The sequence below is a fragment of the Lissotriton helveticus genome, chromosome 4_1 (assembly GCF_964261635.1).
Source record: "Lissotriton helveticus chromosome 4_1, aLisHel1.1, whole genome shotgun sequence".
NCBI lineage: Eukaryota > Metazoa > Chordata > Amphibia > Caudata > Salamandridae > Lissotriton > Lissotriton helveticus.
The window spans coordinates 578806664-578830344 of NC_136063.1; the positions used below are offsets into that span (position 1 = coordinate 578806664).

General features: G+C 43.8%; 1 protein-coding gene across 1 annotated transcript in view; it reads left to right on the top strand.

The window, feature by feature from the left end:
- ARFGEF1 (ARF guanine nucleotide exchange factor 1) overlaps window positions 1-23681 on the top strand; it is a 972411-nt gene that overhangs the window by 311620 nt on the left and 637110 nt on the right. Inside the window, exon 8 of the mRNA XM_078687191.1 lies at window positions 22590-22765. Coding sequence (XP_078543317.1) covers window positions 22590-22765 — 176 coding nt within the window. The remainder of the gene's footprint in view (window positions 1-22589; window positions 22766-23681) is intronic.

A 23681-nucleotide genomic window follows, 5' to 3' on the forward strand; every position in this document is an offset into this window, starting at 1 on the left:
TCCAGTGGCCAAGTGAACAAGGGACTCACGTCTGAGCATACCCTGCCACACTTAGGGCGAACAAAGCGATACAAAAGGGGATGATGGACGGAGCGTTTGAACAAATCAAACACTCACCCCCTTCAGACAGTTGTTCTTCATCCAGGTGGCGATGTCTGTCATGCAGTTGTGGAAGTTGGTCTTGGTGCTGTTGAGTCTTTGGAGAGGGCGAGTATGAGTTGTGTGTTGTCGGCGAGGATATGATGTTGAGTCAGTGGGTTTTGGCGATGCTGGCTAGAAGTATAAGTGTTGTAGAGGGTGGGGCTGAGCGAGGATCCTTTGGGTACTCCACAGATGATTTCCATGGGTTTGGAGGTGAAGGGGGAAAGGCAGAATTTTTACTTTCTTCTGGTGAGGAAAGACGTGATCCATCTGAGAGCGGCTCCTTGAATACCTATGTTGTGTAGCCTTGTGATAAGTGTGTGGTGGGAGACTGCATCGAAGGCTGCTGCGAGGTCTAATGGAATCAGAGCTATAATCTGTCCTCAGTTGAGTAGGGCTCAGATGTAGTTGTAACCTCAGTGAGAGCTGTTTCTGTACTTTGATTGCTGCGGAATCTGGATTCGGAGGAGTCGAGTCGGGGATTCCGTTCCAGATGTGAGGAGAGTTGTTTGTTGATGGCTTTTTCTAATACCATGACCGGCAATGGGAGTAGTGAGATTGGTCAGTAATTGTTGAGTTCGCTGGGGTCTGCCGATTGTTTCTTTAGTAGGACGTTGACTTCTGCGTGTTTACAAACCTCAGGGAAGGTTGCCATGGCAATTGAGCTGTTGAACTAGGTGGCGAGTACATGGCTGATTCTGGCTTTGCCTAGGTTGAAGATATGGTGAGGGCATGGGTTGGTTAGGGCCCCTGAATGGACCGAGTTTATGATGTAGGCGATGTCCTGTGGGGCGAGCTGGCTCCATTTGTTTAGATGGATGTCTGTGGTGGTAGCTGGGTTGTTATGGTGCTTGAAGAAGTCGCTGGCCTTGGGTGGGGGTTTGAAGGTTCTGTAGTTGTTGTCGATCTTATAGTGGAGGAAGTTTTCAAGGTTGCTTCAGCGTTCCTGTGAGGAGGTAATGTTGTTTGTTGGAGCTGAGGGGTTTGAGACTGAGTCCTTCAGGAGAGGAATTCCATGGTGCAAGGGATGTTCCGGAGTAAAGTCGATTTTCGGCTACCTGGTATTTGAGTTTTTTGTCACAAGATCAAAAGTGTCTATTTTAAGAGCTCCTTAGTTCTAAAAGAGACTTTTGAAGAGTTATGAAGGCTTTCTGATTATTGCCAGTGGAGGACTTTAAAGATATCCATTCTTGCCCCTACGGGCAGCCAGTGCATATATCTGAGAACTGGTGTAATGTAGTTGTTTTTTTGGGGGCCAGTTGCTTGCATGGCGGCAGAGTGGAGGATCGCTTTGAGGGGATTCAAGGTCGGCTTTGGACACACCTGTTTAGGTTGCATTTCTGAAGTTAGTGCAAGAAACTACAAACACGTGTAAGACAGCTCTAAAGTCTGGTGGTTTTTGTCCTTTTTTCAAAGGCTGCAGCTTCATTTGAACAATTTTCACCATTTGGTTTATGTGCAGTGACATGGTTACTTCAGGGTCAAGCCAGAAACCCAGAGATTTTACTTCAGATGATGTTGTTGAAGGATTTCATCTGACTAATTGAAGTTCAACTAGACAATTTTCATAGTTAATTTTGTCTGCACAAAGTAATTAATTAATTGTTATCTGTTTTTCAGTCTCAGGAACTTTGAGGATGTCTGTACGAAAAATTGGGGTATTAGTTGAGGGGTATTGGTACCCACCTCAAATGATAACCACAGTCCTTGTCAGGGTGAACCTAAAGTTACTAAATAAACCTGAGCGCAACCTGCTGGTAGCTATGGTATTAAGCAGATCGACTTAACTTAGAGGCAATGTGTAAAGGATTAATGCAGCATTTAAACAGTAATAAAATCAAAATGTAAAACAATAAAAATCCCTCCAAAATTTGAAAAATGAAGTAAAATGTAATAAACAAAATGACACAACAATGACAAAATTCTAATACGGGGAACCTGAGTCATGAATTTTTGAAGTTTTAAATAGAACTAGTGCATAGAAGCCCAAAGTGCCAATGAAAGTCCGTGGTCACAGTAGAACAGGACATAGACACAATTTGGCTATGACCACAATGGAGTGTGGGTCAGATACACTAACCATGTTTGTCCTGGTCAAAGATTTTATCTTCTGACTTTAGTCCTTCAAGTCACAATCCACTACAGACATACGCTTTTAAAGCTCCCCTGAACTCCCTGTGGGAGGCACTTATAGACTCACAAGTTGGCAGGCAGAGACCAACAGGGTGGTCGAGTCCTGTTCCAGTTGCCACTAGCCAACTGGGCAGTTTCAGGAAAAGACCTCTTGTAGCTTGGTGTGTCCCTATAGCTTCAACTGAAGGTCATCCTTATGACCCTTGGAGTCCATTTCTGGATACAGTCGAGAGAACAGGTCTAGTATTTGTAGGAAGCTGGCTCTGTATATACTATACCAAAATAAGGTATAGTTTGCACAGAGTCCAGTGGATCCCCAAAGGCTTACAGAGGTAAACGTAGATCATACCGTACTCTCTATTTGTGGTAGTGTGGGCAAGCAGTAAGGCTTTATCAGAGGGTAGTGTTAAGCATTTATTGTACACACTCAGGCAAGAAATGATGTCACACACTTAAAGACTGAACTCAGACAATTGTTTGTATCAAAAATATTTCTTTAGTTGTATTTTATTTTGAGAACCAAGCAGAACTTAGTACAGGTAAATAGAATTGTACTTTTCCAGACAGATTAATCAACAAGCAAGCTGGATGAAAATGACTTTTTGTCACAGGTTTGTAAAATATTTAAAATCCATTGACGGTACTTTTGAATTACTTTTGATTACTTTTTAGAGCACTTTTTGGATAACTTTTTTTACTCAGTGTGATATGCCTAGATATCACACTCTGACATTTCCTAGACAAAAGGTAAATAAAACAGTTTTCACAAAACACAGTTTCTAATGTTTTCATACAAACACCCTCAACACAAATGTTTTCAGAGGAAAACAGTCAATGCAATCCTATGGAAAAATATGAGGGTATCGGTTTGCAGGTAAGTAAACAGTCATGAGGATTGAGTTTTTGGGGTAAGAATAAAGGGTGCCCCCAGGGTCAAGGATACACTCAAAAAGCACCCGACCGCACTAGGGCGGACGAGTGCAGAGTGCTGAGGCCCAATGTTAGCCTATGGGGCTAGGGGGCCGTCAGTTGGTGGCTGCTCACGGGCAAGCCACAGGGTTGAGGGAGAAAAGCTCCTAGGGTTTGGCTCGGAGCACAGAGGGATCCGAGTCAGCACACAAGGTGCACCCACAGCAGCACAGGGGTGGCTGGGTGTAGAGCGCTGATTTAACGTTGGGTGCCCTGTTGTTTTCAATGGGAGTTGCCGGTTTTGGATTTTGGCTGCAGGCTCGGTCCAAGAAGTCTTCCGGGAGGAACCAACAGCTGGACAGGTAAGTTGGAGTGCTCAGGGATGTAGGTGCACGTCCGGTCCTCTTCTTCAGGGCGCAGGGCGCCTGAATGCAGGGGTGCCTTTTGAGGTCGGATTTCACCTTACCGGGCCATTCGTGGTCGGGGGTTCTCTGTGCAGAGGCTGCAGGCGACTTAGGGGAGTCAACCCTGTACTGATATTGAGAATGATATATTGACCATTGGATCCGTTTGGCATAGTTGACTCCCTCTTGTGTAACAGCCTCCATTTTCTGTACTCGCACGTAGCTGCAAAGTGGGGAGGGCATGTTTTCGCTCGTCACTTGTTTTTCGCTCCTCACCGATCAGAGTGAATTGGAACATGTTGTGTGGAATGCGGTACCTTTCAGGGATTGTGCAGAATGTACAGCTCTGTCTCGGAGTCAAAATACAGGAGCCTGGCCAGCTTCTGTCTTGACCTTGTCACTGACCAGTACAGTCAGCTCGTTTTTTTCCAACAGAAGAGGGCGAGGTTTTTAGAACCTTCGCCTCACGTTGAGTAAAGGTATTAAAGCTGGAAGTCTTCGGAAGGGCCTGTAGGAGCTCAATCACAGAGTAGACGTACTGCTGCAAAACAGACGGAATTTGGGTCCCTATCAAATTCCTTCCTGGGCTGGCGAAGGGTTCCTCCAGCTTGAGTTGGCAAGGATGTTGCATGATCGAGCGCTGAGATGTTCCTTACTTTATGTATATCATTTCTAAGTTTCTTTGCTACATGTATAAATGCCGCATTTTATTCTGGTTTTACACTTGATTCACTTGGTATTTGGGAGACTGCATGAACTGATATAGGTTTCCTTCCTTTCTAAAATATTGAATTAATAAACGTGAGTGTGTCACTTTAAATGCATCTGAATTTGTGTTTGTGCCTGCCTTAGGAGAGTGCTGGGTTTTGTTTTATAGCCTCGTCTTTTGGGAGTGCTGTTAAACGTGTGTTGTTTAAAGGTGCAGTAGTGCATTTGCCTCCTCTTGTGAGTGCAGGATTTAGGTGTGTCCTATTGTAAAAAATTACAAGCACTACAAACCATTGGTGGACTTGGACTCTGGAGTGCTGGGGGGCCTCGCTGTGACCGGTGGGCCACTCGGACTCAGGCCGTAGGCGAAGGGGGCAGTGGTGGATTCAGGTGTTTAGTTTCTTTGTGTTCAGCAGACTCGGAGTCTTTGTTTGAAATTCTTTTGAACAGAGCTGCTGTTTATAGAAGATCCGGTCTTCTTTGAAGGCAGTCAGTCCTCCCAGGGGTTCTGGAGGTCACTGGCTGCAGGACAAGGCGACTTTTGGCGCAGTATCTATGGAAACTGTAGGCGGGCCAGTAGGGCTGAGTCCAAGTCAGTTCTTCTCTGCAGTCGCCTCTGTTATGCGTCTTCTTTAGTCCTTCTTCGTAGGTTGCGCAAATCTGCCTTCTGGGTTCAGGACTGTCCTCTAAATATTATATTTAAGGGGCATTTTAGGGGCTACTGACCTTAGTGTGACTACACCCTTGGTGTGCTCTCCCCATTTGGGGTAGTGGGCACAATCCTTTATCCTGATTGGAGACTGCCTGCCATCTGCAAGATGGTGTGCACTGTAGTGTGGGCTTCACCTTGCTCCCCCACCTGAGGGGTGGGGTTGGCAGAGATAGGCACACCTTCTAGGCTGCTCTAATTTTTCCTGCCTATCCTCCCACCGAAAATGGGGTGAGACAGGAACGGGGCCTTCTCCTGATAGCATTGTCTTTGTTGTGGTTCATGTAAAGAAAATACTCAGACATCGGGGTTAGATGAATTTTGTCCCTTGCTAAGTAAGGAATGTATTTAATGCCTGTAAGGCTATCCAGCCGAGTCTTGGAGTTGATGTTGAAGATCTGTATAATGTGAATTTTATGGCACGGCACAGAGGCTAATATATTATGCATACCTCTTTATTGCCGCCCACACAGCAGCAACTAGAACTTTACATTAAAATAGGAATCTTAACAACATTTCATTTAAGTACAAAATCCATAACCACGGAAGCCATCTTCCTTCTTTGTTGCTGCTTACGCACAGACAGAAGTACTCTGTTTGAATTTTAATCTTAATTTATAAATGTTAAGAATTTGATATATTTCATACTGCTTTTAATAAAAAAAATGAGATTAAAAGAGAAACCAAAGATTTTGTTTGGTTAAGGTATTTTAAATAGATATCGTTCGGGCAATTTAGTAATGTAAGCATTTATTATCACCTCAAATTAGAAATTATATAGTAGGAGAAGCATTCAGGAAATTTAGCTTTGGCTCTTACCGTGCAAGTTTACATATTTATGAACAACGTGGTAATGTGTAATGTGATACGGTAACATTTGATTCTTTGAATAAAAAATGCTTCGCGATCAGCGCACGCAGTAAAATAAAGAGGATGCGTGCTGGAAATCTCAAGCGCGGGCATCATGCTGCAAAGGAGGACTTACTGTTGTTTGTGCTAAGGATGAGCAGATTTGCCGAATGGGCATCTGCTCGGTACAGCTGATGGGGTGTGCTGTGACTAGCACCTGCAGGACAGAATTTGGACTGTTCAGCTCTCCGTATGCATCGTAATGAAGCTGGCAGCAATTTAGCTTTGGTTTAATAACCATAAATATGCAGAGAAATTCGGCAGGCATATTTTGAGAACATTTTAGAACGTTTTTCAGTCTGTGGAATCACCACATCAGAGGCAGTCGGAGCGGTAGTGAGGAAATAGGACCCTGGAATTTGTTGTTTTAGTAAGGCAAATTAAGATTGGCTGTGTATTTCGCAGTTTTTTTAGGTTAGAATGGAAAAGAGTATAGTTATAGAGAAAAGTTTGAACGAACTTCGATACCATAAGCCACGAAATCTTAGCAGACCGAATCTAGGATTCTATGACACCTCTATCCGCCTTATGCAGTCATACCTGAGCAATAGGACATTTGTAGTCCAACTGGAAGGATCCACCTCCAAATCTTTTGACCTGCCATGTGGGGTACCTCAGGGCTCCTCCCTGAGTCCCACACTTTTAACATCTATGTGACCCCACTGGCAGAGATCATCAGACAAGGAGGTTTCTCGGCCATATCATACGCCGATGACACACAAATAGTGGTCTCCGTCTCAGATAACATCGATGAAACTGCTGACCGCTTTAATGCCTGCATGACGAACATCAATAGGTGGATGCAAAACAACTGCTTAAAACTGAACGGGCAAAAAATGGAAGTCCTCCTTCTGGGTGCAAAGACCTCCTTCTGGTCTCCCAGATGGTGGCCCAGTGAAATGGGAGATTGTCCTGAACCAGTAAAAAAAGCTAAGAACTTAGGGGTAATATTTGATGACAGATTAACCTTTGAGCACCAAATTAACAAACTCACATCAACCTTTTGGGGCATCCTCAAAATGATCAAAACAATTCAGCGTTTTATTCCGCCCGATTCTTTGAAAACAGTCGTCACAGCTTTGGTCCTTTCACGACTCGATTACGGCATTGCCTTATATGTCGCCATACAATCCCAGCTGCTGACTAAGCTCTAGAGGATGCAGAACGCAGCCGTAAGATTGATCCTCAATATACCAAAACATCAATCAGTGTCACATCGGCTGAAGGAACTCCACTGGCTCTCTGTGGACAAGAGGATAGCGTTCAAGTCCCAGTGTCTAGCATTCAAAGCAGGACAGAGATTAGGTCCCCTCTATTTGAGAACCCTACTAAAAAAATACACCCCTGCAGGAAACTTGAGATCCTCCCAGGCACTTTTACTGAGCACTCCCAGACACAGGCAGGTCCGTTGGGGAGGCAGGAGTTTCATATTAGGGGCAACAAGAATATGGAACTTTCTGCCGCTACAACTAAAAAACTGCAAATCACTACTCAAATTTAGGGAACAGCTAAAAACATGGCTATTCAATAAATAGAAGAAATCATACATTAACAAAGCAATCGTGGTTTTCTTTTCATCAGCTGGACATTAGCGCCAAAACACCTTCGGTAATCGAGCGCTTAACAAGTCTCAAATCCAATCCAAATCGAATCCAAAAAGTTACAGAATTGGCAAGTCAATTAGGTAAAAAGTTAGATGATTGTGTGGGAAAGGTATTACTGGCTTTGGGAGGAAAAAGAAAAAGAACTGAGGATGAGGAACTTTGGTCAGTGGAGGAGGTTGATGTCAAAGGAAGTGGGTCAAATGAGGGTAGTAAGGTAGGGTGACCAGGCGTCCCCGATTTGCTGGGACAGTCCCGGGTTTTTACCAGCTGCCCCAGCATATTTCGACAATTTTGGCTCATGTCCCAGTTTTTAGAGGGGGTTGACTGAAACCATTGAGAGGCACTTTTTGGGTGTTCAAAAACAGGGCTGTTAAGCAGCTATTATAAGTAAGCAATTTAATTAATAGGTAGGATACTGGTTTTAGAAACAACATTTTTTCTTTCTTAGTGCCTCTTCTGTGTTTCTATGTTGATAACAGCTGTCATTCTGCACCGCTCCATTGATGTAAAATTGTAGTCCTCCTATTTTTGCAAAATGTCCTGGTGTTTGGTTCTCAAGATCTGGTCACCCTATTGTAAGGGCACCCAAAAAAGGAAACATTTAGTTGGTAATAGGGAAAGAGACCCTACATTGAAAGTACATGATGGTCCTCAGGAAAAAAATAAATGGGAAACTCATTTGGAGTTGGAGGATAAGGCTATAAAGGTCACACAAAGGTTCACAACGGTGACTTGTGACAAGTTAGCTAGTAGTGATGACGTGGAGATAAGTTGTGTCTCAGATTTGGAGGGCATTTCTCAAGATGAGGCAAACCAAGAGAGGCAGAGGAGACTGTTGGATATTAAAGATTCCATTAAACATGTGAAGGATCCTTGGGGTGATTTTCTGTTTGACCCTCACATGATCCAGCATCCTTTGTCCCCACGGTAGATTCTGGCAGATCATGTGGTGAAATATGCTGAGTTTTGTGTGAAATGCCTAAAGAAGTAAGGAATCAGTTACTATCTGAATGCCTAAGACCATCATTAGCAAATGATGTTGCTTACACTTCAGAACTGGACCCCCAACATGGTGGCATTTTTAAACAAATCGGGGTGTGACCCTAGAAAAGGGACACATAAGGGCTTAAAAGGTCATCAGGGCTTGCGCCCTTAACATAGATATTTAATGTGTGACGAAGCATATTTAAAGGAAACAAATATTACTGTCCCGGAGTTGCGCCAATGGGTGCAGAGGGCAGTTTACTTGTTGGGTAATTTCAATGCAGCCCTATGTGTAGAACGGAGTAAAAGCATCCTTATGAAAATAGATCAAAAACTGTCTGCACTGGCAAGTAGAGAGTCAAGGCAAGAGGCCAACTTTATGCTCTCTGGAGAAGAATTCGTAAAAGAAAGGCAAGATATGTTGGGACTTTTAATTCCATTCTAAACGTACTATATTAGGAAAGTTTTTGGAGGGCCCAGAGATTGCGAGGTCAATTTCCTGACTGAGGATTTGGAAACATGTGAGCTTCCTTTTCGCACTGTTATAGACCCTCCACATTTTAGTCTGTAGGATTTTATCCTCAAATGCAGAGAGGAAGATCTAAGGATGACACAAAGGCTAGAGAGCAACAAGGTATGTCTGGAAAGAGACCCTCTGTGTACCCCAATAAAGATAGGTGGCAGACTCGCCCACTTTTTAAAAAGATGAACGAAAATTACAACAAACCCATGGGCTTTAGAAACGGTTCGGGTTTATCATATATACATTGTAAGAGTACCAGTACAAGTAAGTAGGCAGAGGGCTTTACAGTTTAAAAAACATCAAACAAAATTGGTAGGTCATAAAGTGAAGGAGCTTTTAAGGAAGGGAGCTATAGAGAGATCTCTGAGGGATTCAGGCGGGTTTGTCAGTAATATATGATTCGTAAAGGAAAAGCAGAAGAGAATGATACAAGTGATACATTTGAAAGAATTGAACAATTGAGTGCAATACAATTATTTCAAGATATACATTTACTGAGGGACCTTTTAAGGAAAGGAGATTGACTGACGAGTCTGGATTTAAAAGATGCATGTATGTCAGGAGCATAGGAAATTATTTTCTGAGGTTTCAGTGAGAAGGAGTGATGTGGAGGTTCAGTTGCCTCCCATTTGGGTTGCCGTCAGCTCCATGGTGTTTCACAAAAGCGATAAGACCAATTATGGCTTGGCTGAGGTCGAGAGTTGTCCACTTGGTAATTTACCTGGACAACACTCTTATCATGGCAGAGAGCGAGAAACTGGTGCAAGAGCAGATGGACCTATTCGAAAGTCTGTTTCATTGTGAACAGGAAGAAATCCTGTTTGTAGTCAAATCGGGAGGTGGTATTTTTAGGCTCTCAGATTTTGACATTGGAATATGTGTTCAAGTTGCCAGCGGAAAAGATGAAGAAAATTTGCAGAGAGATCAGGAGAATGTTGGAGGGCAGCTTGGTTTCGTTTTGGCAGATAGCGAGAATTTTGGGTTTGTTATCAGCGTCAATTCAGGCAATTTCCCAGCCCTTTACATTATCGAGCATGGCAAAGGTTGAAGGTAAAGTATCTTATCAGAGGGATGAGGTATTCCCAGAAGGTTCAGATAGATGTTTGAATTAACTGATCACCTTGTAGCAGCTAGCAACTCCAGTGCCTTAACACCCCCACGAGTGATTTGCAGCTCTTTATAAATTCTGATGGATTGATTGAGATGTGGATACGAAAGCAGAATTAGAGTGGTGAATAAAATATCTAGAGGCCTGAAATGAGAAAGCTATTTTTGGCGAGGCTCCCGACATGGTAATAGAATCAGATGTCAGTCTTCAAGGATGGTGGGGGGGGCGAGATGTGGTTCAATAGCAACAGGGAGAAAGTGGTCTTTAGAGGAGAAAATATATAAATATCATCTACCTAGAGTTGTTAGCAGTATCATTTATTCTAAGGAGTATTGTCAAGGACCATGCAAGATGTTGTGTATTGTTAAAGATGGACAATGTGTCTGCGGTAAGATGTGTGAACAGGTTAGGAGGTCCAAGATCGAAGGCATTAGCAGACTCAGCAAAAGTTTTGGGCATTTTTGTCTAAGCCAGAATTTCATGGTGCAGGCTACATTCCAGGGTTGAGCAATACAGTGGCATGTTGGAATCTGAGGGATTCCAACGATTGGATGTTAAACGGGGAAATGTTAAAGGCTTTGGAGAACAGATGGGGTCCATTCATGATGGATTTGTTCGAGAGATTAAATGCTCAATTAGTAGTAAGTAGCAGTGAAATCATATCTTTATTCAGACTTAAGTCTTTTAAACAAATTCTTGAGACACAATATATGATTAAAATACAGCACAAACACTTGATATAAATTACAGATATAAAATACAGTAAAAACACAACTCATCCAGCAAATAAAATATATATACTCTAAAACATAAGAATAAGATCAAAGAAGAACTCCGCCCAGGTTAATGGATTTGTCTCAGATTAACTGTAAAAAGGTATAGACAGACAACAGAAATGGCTCCATCGCACACGTCACATCAAGAAATCTCTTGTCAATACATAATTTAATGGCTTGCCCCTGTCCCTAATATCGTATTTTATAAAAATGGGTTGTAGGAGATTAAATGCTCAAATTCAGCAGTTTTACAGTTGTAAGTCAGACCTGGAGGTAGATGCGTTCCTGCAGCATTGGGGAAGAGCAAACAATTAACTACTATTTAACTACCATTTCTTATGAATTGGAGAGTAGTGGTAAAGATGAGGAGAGATTAGTCCGAATTCGTGCTGGCCGCAACTTTTTGCCCATCCCAGATGTGGTATCCAGATGTCATGGATTTGTTGATAGATGATCCAGTGCTTCTACCAGGATATTCAAAACTGTTAGTGAATCCTTTGGGGGAGTGTCACGAACTGGTGCCTCAGCGTTAATTGCAAATTAAAGGGATGTATGATTACAGGAGAGTTTGGCAGGTGTCAGGGTGATCATCAGAGGCAACAAAGCTTATTAAGGATTCGTAGGCCCCAGGTACAACAAAGGCTCACAAATTGGCATGGAAGAGATGGGTACATTGCTGTTTTGAGAGGGATCTGGATCCCATTTCAGCATCTGTGGTAAGTGTGGTCAATTTTGTGACAGATATTTTTAGATGGTAGTTCCTATAGTTCAGTGAATTTAAACAGGTCAGCAATTTCGGCAGGGCATGAGTTAGTGAACAATTTACCTGTTGGTCAATACAATGTAGTAAAAAAGGTTGATAAAGGAGTGTACGCTTCAGATACCTCCTGGTCCACGGTATTCATATCTTTGGGATGTTGATTTGGTTTGAAAGAGCTGGCAAATTGGAGTGAGGCTGAGCTCTTGAATTTAGACAAATATCATTAAAATTGGCTATGCTAATTTGTTTAATTTCTTTTTGAAGAATTTTGGGCTTTAGGGTATTGGAAGTTTCTTTAAGGAGTTATCTACCGGAGGGAGTGTGTTTCTATATTTGAAAAGAACTAAGACCGTGTCCAGAACTATTTATTTACTCTAACATGGAGGAAAATATTAAGTTATGTGTCTGAAGGTATATAAGAACAGAACTGCAGTGTAAGGGGTCAAGGAGATTCACAATTGTTGCTTTCATTCCGGTATCCGATATTTTAAGAAAGTTTGTCATCACATAGTGTAATCTTTTTATGAAAGCGTGATACAGATGGTTGCTCAAAAATTGGCAAACTGGTATAAGTGACTCTTTAGTTTCAAACACACATCCAATTTGAATTTGGTTCTAGTTATTAGTTCAGTATAGTTAATGTGACCTATGTCTACTAAATTAGGCCTTTAAAATATACCCACGTAACCAGGTCTTTAGTGAATAAAAATTGTAGATCATTGTTGCATCTTTATTAAGTTGTTGGAGAGTGAATATATTTGTTTTTTACTTCTTGTAATTACTAATCCAGTCCCTTGACCAAATCTTGGTCCAGCTTTCAAGATTTTTACTTCTCTAAATTCCTATTTCTTTAGTAAATAAGGCAATTGCCTGCATACAGTACAAGACATATTTTTTCCTACAATACCATTTGGTTTCCTAATTATTATGATATTGATTGCATGAGTCAGGTGCGCCATAGCTAACACAAGTTTATGTAGCAAAAGCTAACAACCTACTTGGGTTACTCTTTTGACAAAATCCTGTCTGTACACAGGGGAGCTATAGATTCAAGATATTGGATTACTGCATCTTAGTTGGGTAATTTCAATCTATTGTTCCCCGATTTTCAGGAATTTTAAAGCTTTCCACAGCTCTTCCTACGAGATGGGATCAACAGCTTTATTGAGGGCTATCAATTTCCAGCTAAATACTTTTCTGGAGTGAGCAGTTTTGTTAGCAACACTCCTTCATAAAAAATAATAAAACTTGTTAACCTCATGAACTAAGTGATTATAAAGTAGTCAAATTTCGTTGATCGGAATTTGGCATACATTATATTGTCTAAATTAACTAAAGCACCTGTTTGTTAAGAATTTCATGGGGCGGAGTCTTAGAGTTCCATCATCTGTGTGTATATAGCCCAAATTGGCTGCAAGACCACCAGGACCTACTGATTTCTCAGTTTTAAGGGATCTTATCAAAATTAGTTAATGTGAGTAATATCCCATCCAAATAATACAAACCTGTAGAAAGTATTTACCCTAAGGCAATGTTAAATTATAGAAGGGTCCATATCGACTATTTGTAGATGCAGGTCCCTTGAAAAGTCTTCAAACGCCATTCAAAGTTAAACAGGATCCCTTTCTTGCTATATATATATATATATATATTTTTTTTTTTTGGTTAAAAACTTTTATTGAGCAATCACGTAAAATGACATAGATGGGCCCACAACCACACGGGCTAGAACGAAATTGCTACAGACATAGAACAGGATACAGCAATTTTCTATATAAAACATGAAAATACTCAACACAAACATAAGGCGAGTGCAATAATCAAGTCAGCCCAAACAGCAGAGGGGGAGGTCACGAAACAGGAGAACAAAAATACATCAATGAGAGTCGGGAAGGCCGTGAGGGGGGGGGAAGCAGGGAGGACAGAAAAATCCTAGAACAGAGCGAAAAATTTCGGGAACGTCAGCCTAAGGAGACAGGGTAACATCGGAGGTGGCAACCAAGGGAGGGGTACAAATTTCTCCACGGTACGCATTCCATTGACCCCAAATTTTCGTCCACGCCCCCGGCCTGCCCCTAGCCATGTAGACTGTCTTCTCACGGAACATGGACCAGTCCATGTTGTCCTCCCATACTGAAACATCAGGAGGTCGGGATGCGCCCCAGAGTTGCGCAATGTCACGCTTCGCGACCATGTAACCCAGGGTCGCCCATCTAGTCTGGGCCACAGAGTAATCGGAGGGTTCCCACACATTCAGCAGACAGCGACGGGCCTCAGGCCGCAGGTCAACACCAGTCACCTCAGTCATCAACGCAAGCACATCCACCCAATAAGCTGCCACCACAGGACACTCCCAAAGTATGTGCATAAAGGTAGCGCTCATCCCACAGCCACGCTTACACAAGCCATCCGGGGAAAAACCCATCACGACCAGACGCGGACCAGTCACATACACCCGGTGGAGGATCTTAAGCTGCACCAAACGAAGACGGGCGGGAATGGCGACCTCCTTCGGGGAGGAGAGTGCCGACTGCCAGTCCTCGTCATCTAGTTCCAAGCCATCACCTACCCACATTTCTCGGAGTCGGACCAACAAATCAGCGCGATTATGAATCAGCTTCTTGTAGATGAGAGAGATGGTGCTGTCGGGCAAGTGTCCATCTAATATACGATCTTCAAGGGGGGAAGACTCGGGCAGGGCCACATCAGGAGTCAGAACCGAGGCCAAGGCATGTCGGACTTGCAGATACCGGAAAAACTCTCTATCACTCAAGTCGTATTCCGCCTTAAGGGCCTGGAATGATTTCACGCGACCATTCACACAAACGTCACCCACTTTACAAATCCCGATCACATCCCAGCGGTCAAAGCCCTTAGAAGACCAGAGACATCCCAAACGTTCAGAAGCATAAAGCGGAGTCGCCAGCGTCAGCCGATTCTCCCATCCCAAACTCACATTCGCTGCGCGCCACACGTTGACCGCTGCCTTGGTCGGGCCCACAAGATGGCGCCCGGCCGATCTGGAGTATAGCGCTCTATTAAAGTCCCCTCCCGGCAACTGGAGCTTATCCATCTCAAACGCCGGATCGCGACCTGACGAGTACATCGCATGGTTAATGGCCGATAGCTGGGCTGCCCAGTAGTACCTCTTGATATCGGGGAGTGCCATGCCCCCGTCGTACCAAGGGATAGTAAGTTTCGCAAGGGCTATACGTGGACGCCCATCCCAAATCAATTGTCTTTGCAGACTCTCGATTTCTCTGAAATAAGTAGCAGGAACATCGTCGAAAGAATTCTGACGGGCGTAGAGGAACCGCGGCAAAGACATCATTTTAAAGAGAGCAGCCCTACCCAGAGGAGACAGGGGCAGCTTACGCCAACGGGCCACATCCAGTCGCAATCTAAGAAGCGGGGGGAGGAGATTACGCTCAAACCGGAGGGAGGAATCCCGGGTAATAAAAATCCCTAAATACTTGAAGCCAGACTGTACCACCTGGATAGGGAATCTGGCCGGCAAAGAGGGCAAAACATACACACAGGACTTAGCCCAATTAATAACAAGGCCCGAGTTAGCACCGAACGAAGTAAGAACATCAAATAAGACGTTCAAAGATTTACGCGGGGATGTCAAATAAAGAAGAATGTCGTCCGCGTAAAGAGAGACGCGGTCTTCAAAGTCCGGTGACCAACGGATCCCTTTGAGGGAGGGTTCCCATCGAAGCCACGCAGCTAACGGTTCTAAGGCCAGCGCGAAAAGCAATGGAGACAGGGGGCAACCCTGACGGGTCCCTCTACCAAGGCTAAAGGGGACAGAAACTCTACCATTCACCACCACTTGCGCTAAGGGTTCCACATACAACAACTTCACCCATCCAATAAATTCAGGTCCAAAACCAAATTTTTCGAGTGCTGCCCAAAGATAGGGCCACTCAACCGTGTCAAAAGCCATCGAGGCGTCTAACGAGGCCAAAATGGCCGGCTCCGTCAGAAGCCCCGCCCTCGCAACAGCGCCGTGAAGACGACGTAGGTTAATAGCCGTGTTGCGATGCGGGATAAATCCGGACTGATCCGGATGAACCAAGTCGCTAATGACCGTCAGCAGGCGGGTTGCCAGGAGCTTAGCCAGGACCTTAGGCTCAACATTTAACAGGGAAATGGGCCTATAAGACGAACAGAGGTCCCGCGGTTTCCCGTCCTTGAGAATAACGACTATCGTGGCAAGACGCTGGTCATACGGGAGAATACCCCGTTCCCGGGACTCCAAAAACATGGCACGAAGATAGGGCGCCACCTTGTCAGGGCGTAGCTTGTACAGCTCAATTGGCAACCCATTCGGGCCCAATGCCTTGCCCGAACGGAGCGTACGAATGGCAGTCGCTATTTCATCCGTAGTAAAAGGGGACTCCAACGAGACACGGTCCAGATCGGAAACACTGGGCAAAGCTATATCGCGCAACAAAAGGCGAGAGTCAGCCACATCTCGTCCAGACACAGGGGCTATACACCACACGAAAATACTCAGCAAAACATTCAACTATTCCAACCGGGTCTGTCACTCCGACACCATTCGACGACTGAATCACAGGCACCACACGATTCGCTCTCTCTTTCTTATCCAACCATGCCAACAATTTACCCGCTTTGTCCCCCACATCATACAGACGACCCTGCTGTTCCCGGAACATCAGTCTAGCCGCATCCGTGACCAAGGATTTATAAGCATATTGTTTCAGACCCAGGGCGTGGAGTTTATCAGAGGTGATCTCAGACTCTAAGTCGGCCTCCCTCTCAGCAATCTCTATCTCAAGGTCCACCACCTCCCGATTCCTAGCCTTCTTGGATTCAGCAATTAGAGAAAGGGCCTGCCCACGAATCACTGTTTTAAAGGCCTCCCACAGGGATACCGCCGAGGAAACCGACCCCTCGTTGTCCAAAAAGTAGGCATCTAAAGACTTAGTCAAAAGGTTCCGGGTCTCAGGGGAGGCAATATACCAGGGGTTAATTGGAGCCACTCGGCCCACCGCCTCCACCCCCAACTCAAAACAAAGCCAGAGCGGAGAATGATCGGAGATGCCCCGGGGGAGGTGTCTGATCTCACGCACCGCCGGCGTCTGCGCCGCGGGCATCAGGAAATAATCCAGTCTAGACAGACTCCCGTGGGCCCCCGAATGGAAAGTGTATTGAAGCTGGGTAGGATGCAGGAGCCTCCAGCAATCCACCAAACCAAACGTATCCAAAAACCCACCTAACCACTGTTGGGCTAAAGGAGTATCCCTAGGGGGGGTAGCGATCTTGCAGACCGGAGATCACAGAATTAAAATCGCCTGCAAGAAAAAGAGTACTATCAGGAAGGTCCAACAACACACGGCCCAAATCGGCAAAGGTAGAAGTCTGTAGGCCGGGGGGCACATAAACAGTAAACAAGGAGAGGGTACGACCTTCATAGCGACCCACGAGGACAGCATAACGCCCCCGATCATCAAGGATCACATCATCAATAGCTAGGGGGAGGGAAGCCCGAACAAGGATACCCACCCCCCTGGAACCCGTGGTAAACCCCGAATGTGCAGCAAGGCGATACCCCCAGCTATTCATCGCACGACAAGTATTGCCCACCAAATGAGTTTCTTGCAAGAAAACAATATCGGGAGATAAACGGCGTAGACATTTTAACACCACACTCCGCTTAATGCGATCTCCCAGACCATTAAAATTCCACGAAACAAGCCTCAACCCGCTACCCCCCATCCCACACAGCAACCCCGAAACCCCCCCGCAATGAGCATGACATAAAAAGGAGCAGAAGCCAGATTGATTCGCCTTGAAAACATAACACAAAAACATCAAACATCCCAACCACCCACCCCCCAACAATCAAGAAAACACCCCCCACCCTGCACCCCTGCAAAATGCTAAATAGCCACCCCAACATGCAGTGTGCCTGTCGCCCAGGAACAGAACCCCGGAGGAGGAAAGGCTCCGGCCCACCCGCCACCCCGAGTAAGACAGATAATGAGGAGAATACACAAACAGCAGAGGCACTGAGGCATCAAATCCCTGAAGAGTTTACTCTAGTCGAGGGCCCATGCGCAGGCGGATTGTTCAGCTCTCCACACCACCCTCAGCACCACCCGGGTGGGCGGCGGACTCAGTCTCAGGAGATCGATCAGGCAGAGAGTCCATCCAGTCATTTACAGAATCAGGCCGATCAAAGAAGAAGGTTCGGTCGTTGTACTCAACGCGCAGCCTGGTCGGAAAAAGCATGGCGTAGCGAAGCCCCATGTCTCGGAGACGTTTCTTAACATCACGGAAGCCCATACGCTGTCTCTGGACCTGTTGAGAAAAGTCCGGATAGAAGTTCACAGTGGCGTTCTCAAAGGCCACCGGGCCCTTCACACGCGATGCTTGCAGGATAGCGTCCCGATCCCTATAATGGAAGAGTTTCGCAACAATAGGCCTCGGCGGGGCACCTGGTTTACCCTTGCCCCCCGGAACACGATGGGCACGTTCCACAGCGAAAAACTTCGTCAGACCAGACGGAGAGAGGTGGTTCTGGATCAAATCCTCAACAAGGAGATCAACAGAGTGAGGTTCTGGATTCTTCGGAACTCCGACCACTCGTACATTACAGCGACGTGCCCTGTTCTCAAAGTCCTCCAAGCGCCGGGTCATGAAGTCGTTCACCCTGCGAAGGTTGCCGACCTCCGTCTGTATCTCCGAGACGTCCTCCGTGAGACTGGATGACTTAAGATCCAGTGACTTCACCTTCTCATTGGTTTTCGACAGGTCAGCACGAATCAAGTTGACCTCGATGGCCACGGTGTCGATTTTGTGGGCCAAAGCTTCATACTGTTGGCCTATCGACTCCTTCATAGCAGAAATGGCGCCCATGATGTCCTGCAAAGAAGGCTCCGTTGATGCGTCCACAGTGAGATCAGCATTACTGGCTCCGGGCAGGGCGGCTCCGGGGGACCCCTTGGAATGGGTGTAGCGGTCCATCACGTTAGACTGGACCGGGCCCCCACGCAGGGGCGTCTTGGTCTTCCGAGTCTCTCGGTCCCCTCTGCCCGCCATATCAGAACTGCGTCACCAGGTAATTAACCAGGCAGGATGGAGTGGCCACAGGAAAGTAGGGCCTCGGGACCAAAGAACCGCAGCTAGGGCACCACTAGTAGAAGGGCCAACAGATAGGAGAATAAGCTAGCCAAAGGCCCGACAGCCGTTCCGTGCCCCGACTGCAGCCCAGGCCAGGCTCCTCTGCCAGATGTCTCAGTCTGAGGCAGAAACGAAACCGAAACTTAAGAGGGGGACCCACAGGTCGAATCCCCCTGCCGTTGTTGTTCAACTTCAAGAAGGCCACTGAGCCTCACCCAGTCCCGGGCGTACCTCGAGAGTGGACCCCGAAAGTTCGAACAGACGTAACTCCGGAACCCCGGGTCCAAATCGAATTCCAAAAAGTCCAGGGCAATCAGCCCAGCGTCCTCTATACAAATCCTCGTAAAAAGTCAGGATAAGTTCAGGATATCATGCCGGGAGTGGCGGGGGTCCGGGGAGCGCTGTGCTCACGCGGCCATCTCGGATGCCCGCCAAGCTCCTCCTCTTGCTATATATTTTTGATATTTGTTTACAAACACTCTGTTTTAACATTCCAGGCTAGTTGTGTCCCTCTCTCTTATGGTTTTGCTTTGTTTGCAGACTCACTACATGAATTGTGACCCTACTCAGTGTTAATAGTATACTGTAATTGCAGTGTATAAAGACTAGAGCATGGCAATTTTTTCAGACTGCGGTTAGTAGAAGCGATTCCAAGAAAAATCTGTCTTTTTTTGGTGGATCTGTCTCTGTAAATGACAGGTGATATTTCTCAGGGCGCCACAGCTTAATAGCTGCATGGGAGCCACAGTTCTGATGGGCTGCCAGCAGCAATTGGGTATGGGCCCTATTATTGGTTGAAAGACTGGTCCATTGCATTGCTGCAGCATCAGAACAATAGCAATTTCATAGGCCACCTTTTCAGCCCTGTGATAGTTTTACACTGATTTGTGGATTTAGAATAACTGGGACAGGGCCATACAAACCTGAACTGTATTTAGCGTTCCAGGGAGCCCTGGACAATACAGACACAGACGTTTTTCTGGAAAGCATTTTGGGGCCATACAAGCACATGATATTGCCACCAACTGTAATTTCGAATGCCTCTAGGTTAAAGGGTGCAAAACTTACTAAAATAGCTTAATTGGACTGGAAAGATAACAATTGATAATCTATACCTTAGTGTAGGTTTGCATACTTGTTAATGCACATATTTCCTCTTTCTTTGTTCTACAAAACCAAGCTAAATACAATTCGTTTAATGCCTTGTTTTTGTATATAAAAATATGAAAAGTCATCATTTGCATTCATCTGATATATTATTGTTAGGGTCAGTGAAAGTGTGAAAATGGACTTAAATGTAAAACCCCTGGAAGGGTGTATAACCTGTCAGTCAAGTGGGTCCTCTAATCTTTAAATGAAAAAGCCTAATTTGTTTGCTTAGTTTAACCCCAAAGTGGAATTTGTAATAATAAAGATAAGATAATAAAGATACGCAACTGATTGTGTCCCCAAAATAATTAGAACATCGAGGAAGGGAACTTACAAGGGCTTACCTTAAATAAAAAAAATCTCGAAGTAGTATGTTTACTCTTCACAGTTGAATTCTACATTTCAAATTAGTTAAAAAGGCTCTTCGGGTACCACAAGATACAAGTTTTTGGTGGGTCTCCCTGGTAGACTAAAAAATGCTCCGTACAATTGAAACATCCATTCACTCAGGAGGTGAGTTCTAGGGCCATGATGAAAGGTCTGACACTGGGTGACAGTTATGTAATGTTAATATTTAGTTGTTTAGAACACGTATGATAGCTTCTTCAGGCTAAGCATAAAACAGCAGCTGAAAAGATACAAATATAGATGACTTGGTGCCCCAAATAAAGCTACTGGCTAAAGAGCTAGGTTTTCATAAGCGCATGCCCTGATGGTCTTATACTTGCATCCTGACATCTCTAATGGCTTAATACACTTTCTTTGGAGACCAGATTGCTGTCTAGATTCTTAGTGGTTAGTCACTGAGGAGGAGAATGTGACTGAAACCTTTGTGAACCAAGTGATGAGAAAATTAGCTCTTCACTTGGTGTTCTCCTTTTTTTCACACTTCCCATCCGAACTGTTGTTTGAGAGCTACTCTGAATGCATGCTCAAGTATACAACTATGAGCTCAACTAATTGAATAGTTATCAAAGCAAAAAAGTGGGATTTGTTGTCAGTTCTGATGGCCCTGGTATCCTATACATGAAAAAGACCCTGTCCCACTGGTTGCAGTTTATGGGGTATATTACATAGATTTCAGGGAGGATATTCCCTGAAATGTTTGTATTGTACCACATATTTGAATAGTGTGTTGCTTTAGCACTTTACTGACGTATGTTATGATTGGTGGGGGTTTAAGAATATCCTCCTTGTTGTGTTACTCCTAATAAAAAAAAGTTTTTGGAAAAGATTCCTTGTGCATATGCTGAAATCTGTGTTCACATTGCTAAAGCAGTCGGCTAGTGCAGAGTCTGTCCTTTTACAGTGTCCATTGTGATCCATCATCCGAAACCTGAAATGCAGTGTTGTCTCAAAGTTCTTGAACATCATTTTCTAGTCCTGCAGTAGCTCCTGAAATAGAATCCACCTTTTTTGTGTATCCTTTGTTGCACGCACCACTGTCCAAAATAGTTGGAGTCCTCTTACAGTGTTCATCTGGGATAAGGTTGTCAGGCAAGGGTTTCCTTTTTCCCCTCTGAATGTTATTTCACATATGGTAATTGCCATAGATTCAATGGTGTAAGGGGGGTGTTTTGGTGAGCTACAGCTACGTTCTCCACCACAGGCTATAGGTGTATCCAAACATTGTGGACGGTGTATGATTTCTATACCCTGCCAGGATCTTCCCCTATTGTGCATGGGCGTCTTTCACTGGTATCTTGTGATTATTCCTTTCCATGGTCATCAGGGTTCTAAACGGTTCGGTCTGTTTTGAGAGATTAGTTAGGTTAAGCATTGCTAGGAGACCGACCTGGTGGAGAAGATTTGAAGATTGCATAGACTGGACCTATAAGTGCATATATGCTAGCATATTTGACACTACTTCATCTTGTAGAATTGGATCTTGGTTTGGGCTAGCCCCAAAAAGTAGTTTTCTTGTTTTTCCTTTTAGGTTTTAATGCCATCATATGTGAATGTAGCACAAATTTATACTCCGGTAAATGCATTAGTGAATCTAAAACTTCGAGTATTAGGTAACCTTTTTAAATTTCTTCATTTATTATTTCACTTTTTGTATTCCACAAGAATGAAGAAAACATTATACAACAAGTTCCTGCAGTCAATTTGCGTTGCTCTGCTTTATTCACTTGACCAAATGGATTATATATTTCAAGTATTGAAGATGAAAAGAATTGTGGCTCGATTATTTGTAGACTTCACATTTGTTACAGAATAATACTCAAGCCATTGTGGGAATACTTAAAGGACATGTGGATGATAGTAGCTGAAACCTCCAATTCTGAATTTCCCAAGGCTGAAACAGCTTGTAGCTCAAAGAGATTAGTCCACCTTATAGTCCATTTATCTCCTGAATTAGTAGAACATGTCATGAATATCTATTACACCAGAATATAGGTCAGGAAAGTGCAATTTGTTTTGCTGCAGGTAAATACACAATTATAATAATGTCATTCAGTTAGCAGTTCAATATTTCGGTAAATCTAGCATCTATACGAACAAAAATATTGCATGTAATTTCTTTTTTCAGTAATCTTTCTCGATTGTATTATTTGCTGGTCTCTTTTCTCTTTTCATTACTAATGTTTCCTTATAATGCTGTTTTTACTTTTAGATTTAGAAGATGCCGCTGCCATAAGTGGAAGTGTTGAATGTACCATAAACACTTTAGAGGATGGCAGCGATGGTGAAAATGTGCATGCTAATGGAATCCCAGGAACCCCCATATCTATGACATACACACCATCACTTCACGATGACCGGTTGTCTGTCTCATCTAGCGACACTCAGGTACAGATTGTTTATAGCCGACATCTGAAGCAGTTTTGTGTTGTGACCACATTTATCATAAATTAAATGTTAGTTGCCAGCCTAATGAAAAAATTACACTTTATTTTTTATACACACTTATAGGTGGATATATATATATATATATATATATATATATATATATATATATATATATATATATATATATATATATATTCACTGAAAAAACAAAGGTTAAAGTGACGTTATAGTTAGGTGAAAATGTTAAACTAAACATTTTAAACTATAAAATAAAAAAACACTGACATTCACCAGTTTAAAGTTATTTCCAGTAACTATTACTTGCACCCCGCCATGTGCAGTGTTGTTTTATTGGTGTCATTTCATACGTCATCAGTGATGCTATCAATGATGTCTTAGAACATGTCATGATTGATGTAATATGTGAGGTCATAAGCAGTGCATGGTGAGGGTGCAAGTTACAGTTACGTGAAATAACTATAAATGGTGAATTTCAGTGGTTGTTGTAGTTTAAAACTTTCTGTTTTAACTGACATTTTTACCTAACTATAATGTGACTTTAACCTTTGTTTTCTTTCAAAGAATGTCTGAGTTTTTTTGATGCAAAGTAAGATAATACTACTATACCTAAAACAATCACTTTAGCCTTAGTTTTTTTATGTGAATTTCTGAGTTTTTAATGCAAAGTAACATATTATTACTGTACCAAACTATAACGTCACTTTCACCTTAGTTTTTTTTCCCACTGAATTTCTAGTTTTCCAACTTAAAGTAATATGTTATTACCATACATAACTATGCCTCCCCTCACTCCCACTAAGCATGACCTTTGGCTGTACATGGCGTGGGCTAGCCACATGGCCAAACGCTCGAATGCGGTCATTCCCCCACGGACACTCATGCCTTCCACTTTTCT